The sequence below is a fragment of the Anomaloglossus baeobatrachus genome, chromosome 11 (assembly GCF_048569485.1).
Source record: "Anomaloglossus baeobatrachus isolate aAnoBae1 chromosome 11, aAnoBae1.hap1, whole genome shotgun sequence".
NCBI lineage: Eukaryota > Metazoa > Chordata > Amphibia > Anura > Aromobatidae > Anomaloglossus > Anomaloglossus baeobatrachus.
Genome location: NC_134363.1, coordinates 18,171,820 through 18,187,192, shown reverse-complemented (window position 1 = coordinate 18,187,192; position 15,373 = coordinate 18,171,820). Strand labels below are relative to the sequence as shown.

General features: G+C 46.2%; 2 protein-coding genes across 2 annotated transcripts in view; both read left to right on the top strand.

The window, feature by feature from the left end:
- Positions 1 to 1,427: 1,427 nt before the first annotated feature.
- LOC142256464 (phospholipase A2 inhibitor gamma subunit B-like) lies at positions 1,428 to 11,192 on the top strand. The gene is made up of 5 exons (XM_075328158.1): positions 1,428 to 1,487; positions 4,082 to 4,198; positions 7,566 to 7,715; positions 9,214 to 9,354; positions 10,443 to 11,192. The coding sequence occupies exons 1-5, from the start codon at positions 1,439 to 1,441 to the stop codon at positions 10,640 to 10,642; spliced, it is 657 nt and encodes a 218-aa protein (XP_075184273.1). The 5' UTR covers positions 1,428 to 1,438; the 3' UTR covers positions 10,643 to 11,192.
- A 4,065-nt stretch (positions 11,193 to 15,257) lies between these two features.
- LOC142256400 (phospholipase A2 inhibitor and Ly6/PLAUR domain-containing protein-like) overlaps positions 15,258 to 15,373 on the top strand; it is a 25,111-nt gene continuing 24,995 nt past the window's right edge. The window contains exon 1 of the mRNA XM_075328066.1: positions 15,258 to 15,373. This exon is cut by the window's right edge and continues 48 nt beyond it. Within this exon, the coding sequence (XP_075184181.1) occupies positions 15,364 to 15,373 (10 nt within the window). The 5' untranslated portion in view covers positions 15,258 to 15,363.

The following is a 15,373-nucleotide window of genomic DNA, read 5'->3' as shown; positions in this document are numbered from 1 at the left end:
TGCTTGGTGATGTACGGCTCGGCATTGTGCTTGGTGGTGTATGGCTCGGCATTGTGCTTGGTGATGTACGGCTCGGCATTGTGCTTGGTGATGTACGGCTCGGCATTGTGCTTGGTGATGTATGGCTCGGCATTGTGCTTGGTGATGTACGGCTCAGCATTGTGCTTGGTGATGTATGGCTCGGCATTGTGCTTGGTGATGTACGGCTCGGCATTGTGCTTGGTGATGTACGGCTCGGCATTGTGCTTGGTGATGTACGGCTCCGCATTGTGCTTGGTGATGTATGGCTCGGCATTGTGCTTGGTGATGTACGGCTCGGCATTGTGCTTGGTGATGTACGGCTCGGCATTGTGCTTGGTGATGTACGGCTCCGCATTGTGCTTGGTGATGTACGGCTCGGCATTGTGCTTGGTGATGTACGGCTCGGCAGTGTGCTTGGTGATGTACGGCTCGGCATTGTGCTTGGTGATGTACGGCTCAGCATTGTGCTTGGTGAAGTATGGCTCAGCATTGTGCTTGGTGAAGTATGGCTCAGCATTGTGCTTGGTGATGTACGACTCGGCATTGTGCTTGGTGATGTACGGCTCGGCATTGTGCTTGGTGATGTACGGCTCAGCATTGTGCTTGGTGATGTACGGCTCAGCATTGTGCTTGGTGATGTATGGCTCAGCATTGTGCTTGGTGATGTACGGCTCGGCATTGTGCTTGGTGATGTATGGCTCAGCATTGTGCTTGGTGATGTATGGCTCGGCATTGTGCTTGGTGATGTACGGCTCGGCATTGTGCTTGGTGATGTATGGCTCGGCATTGTGCTTGGTGATGTACGGCTCAGCATTGTGCTTGGTGATGTACGGCTCAGCATTGTGCTTGGTGATGTACGGCTCGGCATTGTGCTTGGTGATGTACGGCTCAGCATTGTGCTTGGTGATGTACGGCTCAGCATTGTGCTTGGTGATGTACGGCTCGGCATTGTGCTTGGTGATGTACGGCTCGGCATTGTGCTTGGTGATGTACGGCTCGGCATTGTGCTTGGTGATGTACGGCTCGGCATTGTGCTTGGTGATGTATGGCTCGGCATTGTGCTTGGTGATGTACGGCTCAGCATTGTGCTTGGTGATGTACGGCTCGGCATTGTGCTTGGTGATGTACGGCTCAGCATTGTGCTTGGTGATGTACGGCTCGGCATTGTGCTTGGTGATTTTCCTTTCACTCCCTTCGAAGTAATGATTCCCCATTAGCGCGGTTTTGCTACATTGGTAACAGGTTAACCAGGATCCGCAGGACTAAATTCCCCAAAGTACATACATTACCCTCCCATCGTCCCGTCCCCAGTGCAGAGGAATATGTAACTGGTAACCAGTCTGGCTAATGTTTACCGAGGGGAACTATAAGACTGTGATTGATACAGGAGACTGAGGCTGACGGAGGAGCGGACGCCATGAAGACGATCGGGGTCCTTTGGGCTTTCTCCCTTTTTTGGGGACAAGGTGGGTGCGAAGGAGAAGTCAGGGAAAAATGCCCCGAGCAATTCCATATTAATCATTTACCCTTTTAATGCCCAAGACTGGCAGAGATGATACAAATTAACCTTTTCATTGCCTTAGCCCACCAAGGAATTGATAAACTGTTTATTCCAGACTGTGCATTGGGTGTTGTTATAGGGGGTGCAGAGGTAACAGTTGTGCCTAAAGGTGCATAGGTCAGTTCGATAGTGTCTTGCATTCTAGCCCAGTGTTGGATTCACAGCTACACAGCTCAGTGCTACTGTATAAGAGACTGCAGAGCAGGAATCCCTCATGTCTGTGCTGCGTATGGGAGACATCAGGGCAGCTTGTCTCCACCCAGGAGCTCAGAGACAACTGAAAATTAGAGATAATGTCTGCGGAGGGGATTCACAGCTGCACAGCTCAGTACTGCTGTATATAGAGACTGGAGAGCAGGAATCCCTCATGTCTGTGTGTTCTGTGTATAAGAGACATCACAGCAGCTTGTCTTCACCCAGGAGCTCGGAGACAACTGAAAATTAGAGATAAAGTCTGCAGAGGGGATTCACAGCTACACAGCTCAGTACTGCTGTATATAGAGACTGGAGAGCAGGAATCCCTCATGTCTGTGTGTTCTGTGTATAAGAGACATCACAGCAGCTTGTCTCCACCCAGGAGCTCGGAGACAACTGAAAATTAGAGATAAAGTCTGCAGAGGGGATTCACAGCTACACAGCTCAGTACTGCTGTATATAGAGACTGGAGAGCAGGAATCCCCCATGTCTGTGTGTGCTGCGTATGGGAGACATCACGGCAGCTTGTCTCCACCCAGGAGCTCCAAGATAACTGAAAATTAGAGATAAAGTCTGCGGAGGAGAAAAATGGGGAGAAGTGCAGCATGCAAGTCATGTTAAGGGCTGAAAATAGTGTTATTCCTTATATACACATAGGACAGCTTAATCTAAATGGTAACATAAAATGACAGGTGCATTATAAAAAGAATAATAGTGTGTTTGTATACAATGTTTTAGTAGAGAAATGGAAATGTTGAATGAAGATTTCAATGAAATGTGTCATGCTGTGACTGTAGAAAAGCGAAGGACTATGCTGTTTCTCACACTAAGGGTCCCTAGGCTATCCGTAACCTCAGGGTTACCCTAATGGTGGAGATATTGAGTCATGTGTCATGTGTCCAGGGAAAGAAGGGGCAAGAGGAAGGTGGAAATACAAATAAATATAGACAGGGGAAATCCAAAACTCTGATACACTGGAAACACACAAGAACCAACAATGAGAAACTCAGGAGAAAAGAAAGAGCAGGAAGGTAGCAATAAAAAGACAACAATTAACTCCACAGCCACAATAGAAACAAGAGCAAGTTCTTGCTCAGGTTCTTCGCTCTAGTGCATCGTCCAGGGCACGACATTCTACACTGTAAGTAATATCACCTGTCCTTCAGGGAGGGTGTGTGCCTCCACTCACACAGTAAATATAGAAGTTTGTGGAGTGACAGGAGTGAGATATAAACATAGTTAAACACTGAAAAAGAAACAGAAAACCAAAACTCCGACGCACTGCAAACACACAAGAAGAAACAATGAGAGACTCAGGAGAAAAGCAAGAGCAGGAAGGTAGCAACAAAAAGACAACAAATGTTGACTCCACAATCACTCACAGCAACAAGAAGGGGCAGGATTGAGATGGAAAAACAGAAAAATGTAGACAGGGGAAAACCAAAACTCTGAGACACTGCAAACACACAGGATAAAACAATGAGAGACTCAAAAGAAAATCAAGAGCAGGAAGGTTGCAACAAAAAGACAACAACGGTTAACTCCACAACCGCACATAGACACAAGAGCAGATTCTTGGTCAGGTTCATCACTCTCGTGCACCATGTGCATCGTCCAGGGCGTGATATTCTGCACTGGAAATAACATCACCTGTCCTTCTGGGAGTGTGTCTGCCCCCACTCACACAGTAAATATAAAAGGTTCCTGGAGTGAAAGTAGTGAGATAGAAACAGATAAACACAGACAAAAAAAACAAAACTCTTACACACTGCAAACACACAGGAAGAAACAATGAGAGACTCTGGAGAAAAGCAAGAACAGGAAGATAGCAACAAAAAGACAACAAGGGTTAACTCCACAACCACACACAGCACCAAGTGCTACAACCACCAGTTAGTCTCACCTCACCAGAAGACTAGCTTAGATAGTTGATAGCTGGCCTAAAATGAAGGACAAAGCAAGCATATATAGGTTGGAAGCAGATGTGATTGGCTTCCCCACAACATGTGATCAAAGGAGACTAACAAGAAGACTAGCAGAGATTAACTTTTTGTTAGCCTGCCTATGAATTACCAATCTGCTGGTTGACACCCGAGTCACCCTGCGCCGATGACAGACATCAGAGAAGTTTTCAGATGAAGTGTCAGAATCGGAAGTCTGAACACAACCCGACGCCGCCATGGCAGATGGCGATATTTTTAAAAACCTCCATGTGACAAATGTCATGGAAGTTTATGCTGAAGACCCTTTAAAAAGAGAAGTACAAAGTACATTGAAATTGTCATGATGTTTTTTCTTGCTCAGGTTCTTCGCTCTCGTGCACCGTGTGCATTGTCCAGGGTGCGACATTCTGCATTGGAAATAACGTCACCTGTCCTGCCGGGAGGGTGTGCGCCTCCACTCACACAATAAATATGGAAGGTTCGTGGTTCGCAGGTCAACGACTTATGGGAGGGAGAAATGTCTCCAGCAAAACACAAGAGGCAGGAGTATGATTGGAGGAGTATTTATAACAGCAGTCTTCCTCCTACCACAAGTTGTGTCAGCAGAAGTCACCAGAAATATACAGTGCCTTGCAAAAGTATTCGGCCCCCTTGAATTTTTCAACCTTTTCCCACATTTCAGGCTTCAAACATAAAGACAAAAAAAATTAAATTTTATGTTGAAGAATCAACAAGTGACACAATTGTGAAGGTGAACGATATTTATTGCTTATGTTAAACTTTTGTAAAAAATAATAAACTGAATATTGGAGCGTGCAATATTATTCATCCCCTTTACTTTCAGTGCAGCAAACTCACTCCAGAAGTTGATTGAGGATCTCTGAATGATCCGATGTTGTCCTAAATGACTGATGATGATAAATATAATCCCCTGTGTGTAATCAAGTCTCCGTATAATGCCCCTGCTCTGTGATAGTCTCAGGGTTCTGTGTAAAGCGCAGAGAGCATCATGAAGACCAAGGAACACAACAGGCAGGTCCGTGATACTGTTGTGGAGAAGTTTAAAGCTGGATTTGGTTACAAAAAGATTTCCAAAACTTTAAACATCCCAAAAATCACTGTGCAAGCGATCATATCGAAATGGAAGGAGCATCATACCCCTGCAAATCTACCAAGACCCGGCCGTCCATCCAAACTGTCATCTCACACAAGGAGAAGACTGATCAGAGATGCAGCCAAGAGGCCCATGATCACTCTGGATGAACTGCAGAGATCTACAGCTGAGGTGGGAGAGTCTGTCCATAGGAGAACAATCAGTCATACACTGCACAAATCTGGCCTTTATGGAAGAGTGGCAAGAAGAAAGCCATTTCTCAAAGATATCCATACAAAGTGTTGTTTAAAGTTTGCACAAGCCACCTGGAGACACCAAACATGTGGAAGAGGGTGCTCTGCTCAGATGAAACCAAAATCAAACTATTCGGGCACAATGCCAAATGATATGTTTGGCGTAAAATCAACACAGCTCATCACCCTCAACACACCATCCCCACTGTCAAACATGGTGGTGGCAGCCTTATGGTTTGGGCCTGCTTTTCTTCAGCAGGAACAGGGAAGATGGTTAAAATTGATGGGAAAATGGATGGAGCCAAATACAGGACCATTCTTGAAGAAAACTGTTGGAGTCTGCAAAAGACCTGAGACTGGGACAGAGATTTGTCTTCCAACAAGACAATGATCCCAAACATAAAGCAAAATCTACAATGGAATGGTTCACAAATAACCGTATCCAGGTGTTAGAATGGCCAAGTCACAGTCCAGACCTGAACCCAATCGAGAATCTGTGGAAAGAGCTGAAAACTGCTGTTCACAAACGCCTCCATCCAACCTCACTTCGCTCCAGCTGTTTACAAAGGAAGAATGGGCGAGAATTTCAGCCTCTCCATGTGCAAAACTGATAGACACATACCCCAAGAGACTGCAGCTGTAATCGCAGCAAAAGGGGGCGCTACAAAGGATTAACTTACAGGGGATGAATAATATTGCACGCACCAATTTTCAGTTTATTATTTTTTATAAAAGTTTAAAATAAGCAATAAATATCGTTCAACTTCACAATTGTGTCCACTTGTTGTTGATTCTTCACCAGAACAATAACATTTGTATCTTTATGTTTGAAGCCTGAAATGTGGGGAAAGGTTGAAAAATTCAAGGGGGCTGAATACTTTTGCAAGGCATTGTAAGTAACGGTGAGGCACGAGCCAACCACTTAGTCACCACAAGACTGTAGTGATAATATAGTCATTGTATTGATACTGTACTAGTATTAGCAGGGGCGGAACGATCGTGGTTGCAGAACCGGGGATAATGGGGACCCGCCTGCCCCAGCCCCTTCTTCAGCTGGATGTGTGTCTGAGACTGCACATCCAGCTGAAATGCATTTTGGTGCAGAGACCCATTGGGTCCCTGTACTACGATACACACTGCCGGCCAAACAGAAGCTGGAAGCTTTCATCTGTGTCCCAGTGACTGAGGGTGGCGTATGACAAAGACGTCATGCATTGTAATAGCACCGACACCGATGATAGCTGTTGGCCACTGTGCGCTGGCTACACAGGAGGATGCTGCGTGACATGGGAGCCAGTGACAGTGAGTACAATATTGTCGTTTCTTGCATTAGACACAACAGAGACATATTTACCAGGATGGGGACATATGTACCAGGACGGGGACAGTAGATACCAGGAATGGGACAGTATATACCAGGAGTGGATAGTATATACAAGGTGGGGCCCAAAAAGGGGATAGTATGCACTAGGAGGGCCCTAGGAGGGAGACAATATATACCAGGAGGGGGACAGTATATACCAGAAGGGGCCGAGGATGGGGACATATATACCAGGAAGGGGACAGTAGATACCAGGAATGTGACAGTATATATAAGGAGTGGACAGTATATACCAGGAGGGGCCCAGCTAGGGGACAGCATACACCAGGAGGGCCCCAGGAGGAGCACAGTATATACTAGGAGGGGCCCAGGATGGGGAGATATATACCAGGAGGGGGACAGTAGATACTAGGAATGGAGCAGTATATACCAGGAGTGGACAATATATACCAGGAGGGGCCCAGCAAGGAAACAGTATGCACCAGGAAGGCCCCAGAAGGAGGACAGTATATTCCAAGAGGGGGACAGTAGATACCAGAAAGGGGGGACAGTAGATACCAGGAGGGGCAAAGGATGGGGGCATATATACCAGGATGCTGACATATATACCAGGATGGGGACTCTTTTACCAGGCTGTGGTTATATATACATCAAGATGTGGGCTGGAATGGGGAACATATATACTAAGATAAGGGACATATATGCCAGGATAGGTGCATATATATCAGGATGAGGGACATATTTACAAGGAAGGAGCCCAGGATGGGGGACATTAGAACAGGGTGGGGGACATTGCTACATAATGGGGGGAGGGCAACTCATATGTCTTTATATGATTTTGAATGCTAAATGTATACATACATATACATACATCTGATCATAAGGGGGGGGGGGGGGGGGCGCTCAGGTCCAAATTTTACTCCAGGGCCCATCGAACACTAGATACACCACTGAGTATTAATAGCAGTGGAACTAGTAGGAATACTGTAGTAATAGTGGTAGTATGTGAAGTGTTGGGCTCCTTAGTCTTCAGGTCCCACATGTGATAACAACCCCTGCGCCTACTGTAGTTACCCCCATCTAGTGGCTATCATTAGTGGTATTGGGTTTCATGTATATGTAGATGTTCCACTTGTGATGATGATGGAGATACCAAACTTTTTTACTGCCATCGTAGATGGAATAAACAAAAATGAATTCTTTGGTCGGTCGTGTGTCCCTGAGGACCAGTGTCAGGGTCCCGGAAGCTTCAGCACTCTCACCAGTCAGTCAAAGAAGGGCTTCTCATGCTGTTACACCGATAACTGCACGCCGTCCCCACCAGTATGTGAGTACCAGGATACCAGTACCACCAGTGAGTACCAGGACACCAGTACCAACAGTATGTGAGTACCAGGACACCAGTACCAACAGTATGTGAGTACCAGGACACCAGTACCAACAGTATGTGAGTACCAGGACACCAGTACCAACAGTATGTGAGTACCAGGACACCAGTACCACCAGTATGTGAGTACCAGGACACCAGTACCACCAGTATATGAGTACCAGGACACCAGTACCACCAGTAGTGTGTAGCAGGACACAATTACCACCAGTAGTGAGTAGCAGGACACAATTACCACCAGTAGTGAGTAGCAGGACACAAGTACCACCAGTAGTGAGTACCAGGACACCAGTACCACCAGTATGTGATTAGCAGGACACCAGTACCACCAGTATATGAGTACCAGGACACCAGTACCGCCAGTATGTGAGTAGCAGGACACCAGTACCACCAGTAGTGAGTAGCAGGACACAAGTACCACCAGTATGTGAGTACCAAGACACCAGTACCACCAGTAGTGAGTAGCAGGACACCAGTACCACCAGTAGTGAGTACCAGGACACCAGTACCACCAGTATGTGATTAGCAGGACACCAGTACCACCAGTATGTGAGTAGCAGGACACCAGTACCACCAGTATGTGATTAGCAGGACACCAGTACCACCAGTAGTGAGTAGCAGGACACCAGTACCACCAGTAGTGTGTAGCAGGACACCAGTACCACCAGTATGTGAGTAGCAGGACACCAGTACCACCAGTATGTGAGTACCAGGACACCAGTAGCACCAGTATGTGAGTACCAGGACACCAGTACCACCAGTATGTGAGTACCAGGATACCAGTACCACCAGTGAGTACCAGGATACCAGTAGCACCAGTATGTGAGTACCAGGACACCAGTAGCACCAGTATGTGAGTACCAGGACACCAGTACCGCCAGTATGTGTGTACCAGGACACCAGTACCACCAGTAGTGAGTAGCAGGACAACAGTACCACTAGTAGTGACTAGCAGGACACCAGTACCACCAGTATGTGAGTACCAGGATACCAGTACCACCAGTGAGTACCAGGACACCAGTAGCACCAGTATGTGAGTACCAGGACACCAGTAGCACCAGTATGTGAGTACCAGGACACCAGTACCACCAGTATGTGAGTACCAGGACACCAGTAGCACCAGTATGTGAGTACCAGGACACCAGTACCACCAGTATGTGAGTACCAGGATACCAATACCACCAGTGAGTACCAGGATACCAGTAGCACCAGTATGTGAGTACCAGGACACCAGTACCACCAGTAGTGAGTACCAGGACACCAGTACCACCAGTAATGGCTGGAATATGCAATTCTAACCATATTCACAAGGGTGAACCCCAAATCACTGCAGAATGTGAAGATGGTAGTGACAGTTGGGGGGGGGGGCACAAAATTGATACAATGTAAAGAATTTTGATTTCATTGGTCAACATCCAGATTCCATTCTCCATTGCAGTTTCTCCAGACAACACTAAACCGAACGGGTTGACTTGTCCATCCTGTACTGGTAATGACGTGGACTGGTGTGACACTGGGACGACCATGGAGTGCACTGGGGAAGAGACGAGGTGCATTGTGCAACATTCAAAAATGTCAGGTATGACTATAGAAACCAATGACTTCAATAAACTGTAGGGGGAGCACTGCCATAATAGGGCTCCCACCATATGAAGGGGGTAACTGGCCTTATTAGAACTTTTGACATGTAATAATGATTGGTTGAGATCCTGGGTCCTGAGACCTCCACCGATCTCTGAAACAAAGCAGAACCCAGACACACACTGCTCAAAAGTTTAGACTTGTGGTTGTAACATGTCAAAAGTTTTTTAAAAGTTGACTATGGGATAGCGAGGAACTGGGACTCCTAAGTGTTCTCTCAAACTAATCTCAGGGATACGCCTGATGGTGGAGAGGTCTGAGTCTCCTTCCTGGCCCTGTACTGACCAGTCCTGATCTGATTCCCTCTCCCTCTAGGGAGGGATTGGACAGGAGTGTGATGAAACCCACGGATAAAGACAGACAAATGGAAACCAAAACTCTGTCACTCAGCATGCACACACAAAGGTTAAGACAATAATAAGTTCAGGAGGAAAAGCAAGAGCAGGAAGGAAGCTACAAAACAACAGGGCTAAACTCCACAACCACACAAAGCAACGAGCACAACTTTCACCAGTAAGTTTGGGACACCATACCTCACAGACTAACATAGAATAAACTATAGCTGGCATAGGTGGAAGGATTCCACCAGCATACATAGGAGGAGAACAGATGTGATAGGCCTCCCCACAACATGTGACCAAAGGACCAAGCAGAGCAGCAATGATGTACTCTTACAAGTCTGCCTATAAGTCAGCATACAGAAGGTTGATGCCTCAGTCTGCCTTTGTAGATCCCAGACACCAGAGAAACCATCGGGCGGAGTGTCAGATTTTGCTCTCTGAACAGCTCCCAATGCCGCCATGACAGTCAGCAAAGTTTGTGTAAATGCTGTATCATAGAATTAACCCTTAAAACTTTGAATTGAAGTCAGAAGCCTTGGTACTGACGAATGCCACAAACTTGTCTTCTTACCGAAAAGTTGAAATCCCAAAAGGTAGATATCTAGGGATTCATTGGTATCTCGACGACGTCTCATCAATAGTTGCCTTCTGTTGACTTACTCTTGACAATTCTTGTCTTTAACAGGAGCTTTGTCACAAGACTCCATCCTTCGTGGTTGTGCCACCCCCACCATATGTAATATCGGTAACCAATCGGTCAACACTGACGGCATAAGCGTCGAGGTTCACATTTCTTGCACCGGAGGAGGTGGTGGTCGTCACCGGGATTCCTTCTTACAGACCTTCATTGGATTGATCTTATTGACTCTCTTATCAATGTCTTGATCATTGTATGCAAAATGTTTCTTTGCTTATGTTTCGTGTTTTACATTCATTTTATACTTTGAAGCACCATCTTGGCTTTTGGAATGTAAGGAATGATGGCGCCTTTGTGAGCTGTTCATTTCTTTGACCTGTTCTCCTGCCGGAGATCTTGAACAAGCACCATCACTCCCTTTACTATCGCATGGGCAGTTGGATAGACCGGCTCACACAATATCATCAGGGTGCCACCCCCAGAAATTACAGCGCCACACTTGCACAAGATGTCGCCTGGGGGAGCAGGTCACAGAGTAGAGTCACCTGTCGATCACTAGTTGGAGGCCAGAACCGGGAGAGAAGCCGGAGAGCCATGGCCTTCCACGTTGGAGCTCATCAGCCTAAGAATTTGCCAGTGGATCATGAGCCAACCATGATGCAGACTTTAATATTAAGGAATGCTAGTAATCATCATTACAGGTACTCTACTGTGATGGCGGTACTATGGAGACAAACATCTTCTTATTGATTCCCTTTAAGATGTTCATTGTGCAATAAAAATGACCCAGCATCATGATTCCCCAAGTCAGTACGAGTAGGCGATACCAAAGTTGTATATGTTCATATTTTAGAGTTAAAAAAGGTCAAAACTATGTAAAAACAAGTGGTTTGTTTAAATGACTCAAAAACTGTGTGTGAACACGGCCATGTGTGGAGCAGGCGCAGCTTCTGAGCCCATTCCATACATCAAGTACTAGTGATGAGCGAGCACTGAAATGTTTTAGTGCTCGGTATTCGAATCTAGCAGGTCGGGCGCTCGAGCGGGCTCAACTCTAGTACTGAGTATAATGGAAGTCAAGGGGAAACTCGAGCAATTTTCCAGAAGACCCTAACAGAAGGGCTGGGGGGAGGCAGAGGAATCACTGAAATGGATAGAAACATCCCTAACATGGAATGAGAGCAGCATAGGGAAGATGTTTCTGGGACCTAAATAAGTAATAGTTAAAAAATATGACATGGGGTCTTGCATAGTTTTGATAACAAGCACAGATTAAGCAGGCAGCTGAGGGCTGGTATTATCAGACTGGGGAGGCCCATGGTTATTTGGTCCCTTCCTAGCCTAAACATAGCAGTCTGCAGCTGCCCCAGAAGTGGCGCATGCATTAGATGCTCCAATTCTGGTGCTTTGCCCGGCTCTTCCTGATTGCCTTGGTGTGGAGGATGATATTTTGGGGGGTTAATGTCAGCTGTGTAATGGCAGATGGCATCAAGTTCAGGCGTTTGTAATGAAGAGGCGTTTATCAGACACCCCCATTACTAACCCAGTAATAAAAAAAAAACATACACAGGAAAAAATAGTTTATTTGAATGAAGACTCCTCTCATTCACCAATTTATTATCAAAAATGTTCCCACAAAGCTTTGTCATAATCCACAAACCATGAATACAGCTCTGGAAACTGAATAGTAGTAATGTACAGCTATTGACAGTCCGATAACTCTAATCAGAGCTGCTAGCTTATCCAGCGATGCTGACTAGAGGTATTGTTACTAATGGATGCATCAATATTGAGGCAGCTGCGTGCTGCAATTTTTAGGCTGGGAGGGTCCAATAGCCATGGACCTCCCCAGCCTGATAATGCCAGCCTCCAGCTGTCTGCTTTACCTGTGCTCGTTATCAAAAACAATGTTTTTTTTAATTTTTTTATTGATTTATTAGGTTAAACACAGCTAAAAACCCTTTAGCGCCATGTGAAAGTCAGTAAATTGTGTAAATGTCCAAACCCTGCTGTAATCTAAGCACTCCCTCCTAGATCAACTCCTTGATTGACTGTCTAACAGCCGCAAGATATGTGGGACAGAGACTCAAGCATTGCATTCGAGCATCCGTGATACTCGGCTGAGTCCTGATCTCTACTTAGTACCCTTGTGGTATCCTCAGCCATTAACCCATGACCTTCACCTTCGGGCACAGGAGCCTTTGCAGCTGCACTTTCTCCTCTTTCTGCAGATTTTGAGATCTTTGCTTCGTTGAGATGCCAGCAATGACGTCACCCTCCTCCTCCCTTCACTATTTTCTCCTTGTTGTTTTCTCATTTTCATTCTTCATCCTTGAAAGGGATTTTCTGAGACGGATCCTTATACGGTGACGCAGGACGTCACATCGATGGAGCAAATAAGGAAATGCAACAAAAAAGTGACCAAAACTCCCTGTATTCTGCTTTATTATAGAACTTCCTAAAATCAGACGCAATCTAGATGAGTGGACTGTAGGCGACTGACGGACATTTTACTGGGGTGCAGTAATCCTCTCTGATGGGAATTTAAAGGGATGCTCCAGTTTTATGTAAATTAAGCTTCTTTTGTTATAAAAAGTTCTACAACTTTTTGAACCACTTTATTTTTAAAAAAATATGTCACCATTTTCAAAATCTCTGCTGCTCTCAGTGTATAGAAACATTATTATTACTGAAAGCTTGTAGAGCTGAGTGTTTGATACAATAGTTTCCAGTCTAGAAATCCCCCCTTGACTTGACCTGATGTATCCATAGAGATTTCTTTTACCTGCACTGACAGTAACAAACTATCAGCACAGAGAATAATTGTGCAGCTGAAGCATTGAGCTCACAGAGCTGCATAACAAACCCTCAGCTGCGAAAAGTATTGTCACCAGGTATGAGAAGTTCTGGGTCTGGAGTAACCTATGGAGCCTTGATCTCTGAACAAGGCTCTAAAGGTTGGGGTACTAATGCAGGAGATTGTGGGCAGCACAGAGGCTCAGTGGTTAGTACTGCAGTCTTATGGTGGATCAGTGGTTAGCACTGCAGACTCGTGGTGGCTCAGTGGTTAGCACTACAGACTTGTGGTGGCTCAGTGGTTAGCACTACAGACTCGTGGTGGCTCAGTGGTTAGCACTACAGACTTGTGGTGGCTCAGTGGTTAGCACTGCAGTCTTGTGGTGGCTCAGTGGTTAGCACTGCAGTCTTGTGGTGACTCAGTGGTTACCACTGTAGTCTTGTGGTGACTCAGTGGTTAGCACTGGAGACTTGTGGTGGCTCAGTGGTTAATAATGTACTCTTGTTGTGGCTCAGTGGTTAGCACTGCAGACAGGTGGTGGCTCAGTGGTTAGCACTGCAGTCTTGTGGCTCAGTGGTCCGCACTGCTGTATTGTAGTGGCTCAGTGGTTAGTACTGCAGTCTTGTGGTGGCTCATTGATTAGCACTTTAGTCTTGTGGTGGCTCAGTGGTTAGCACTTCAGCCTTGTAGTGGCTCAGTGGCTAGCACTGGAGACTTGTGGTGGCTCAGTGGTTAATAATGTACTCTTGTTGTGGCTCAGTGGTTAGCACTGCAGACAGGTGGTGGCTCAGTGGCTAGCACTGCTGTATTGTAGTGGCTTAGTGGTTAGTACTGCAGTCTTGTGGTGGCTCCTTCATTAGCACTGCAGTCTTATGGTGGCTCAGTGGTTAGCACTACAGTCTTGTGGTGGCTCAGTGGTTAGCACTTCAGACTTGTGGTGGCTAAGTGGTTAGCACTGCAGTCTTGTGGTTGCTCAATGGTTAGCACAGCAGTCTTGTGGTGGCTTAGTGGTTAGCACTGCAGACTTGTGGTAGCTCAGTGGTTAGCACTGCAGTCTTGTGGTGGCTCAGTGGTTACCACTGCAGTCTTGCAGCACTGGGGTCCTGGGTTCGAATCTCCCCAAGGACGACATCTGTAAGGAGTTTGTATGTTCCCCCTGTGGTTCCGCGGGTTTCCTCTTGGTTCTCAGTTTTCTTTCCAAGCTCCATAGGCACAGGTATAGGGAATTTAACTTGTGAGCCCCCAATGGAGACAGTGTGATGACATCTGTAAAGCACTGAGAAATTAATGGCGCCATATAAGTGAGTAAAATATATAAATCATTAGTTTGGGGGACTTTACTCAAACTTTTTTTTTCCATTGTGTGTTTTTAAGTCTACACTTACTGGGTTAGTAATGGGGGTGTCTGATAGATGCTTCTCCATTACTAACCCATGGGTTTGACGCTAGCTGTCAATTCACAGCTGACATCAACCCCAAAAAATATTACCCCCTATTGCCACTGCATCAGGGCAATCAGGAAGAGTCAGGCACAGTGCCAGAATTGGTGTATCTAACATGATGCGCCAATTTTGCAGTGACTGCGGGCTGCTATTTTAGGCTTGGGAGGGCCCAATCACCTTGGTGCTTCCCAGCCTGATAATACCAGCCCCTAACCTTGGCTGGTTATCAAAATTAAGGGGGATTGAATGTCGTTTTTTTGACCTGGGAGTCAGAGATGCTTCTAGCTGTCTTCCCCATTCTGTTTCCATCCATATCATCGATTTTACTGCCCTCCTAGGGATGTGTTCCCCATTGACTTCTATTGCACTTGTTAGTTCAGTGCTCACTCATCACTAGTTTACACATATCCCATGGACAAGTGATAACTTCTCTTCCCCTTTAAATTAGATACCTTTGGTGGCGCTGCAGACAAGTGACTAATTTGATGCCAGATTCTCCCATAGCCAATAATTAGGATTGAAATTCCCACCCTGCCTAATGTCAGGGGCCTCTCCAGTAAAAAAGGACAAAACCCCCTGGAGGCTCCAACTGTTTATTGTTATATCCTCTGCCAAATGTGACGTTCCTGTCCTCTCACCCCACCTCGGCCCGGCTGCGCTGACATGTGAACACTTCCAGGCTGTATGTGAGGATTCGCTGTCCAGTGTGGACTCGTTGCGGACTCCCAGGATGGGGACCG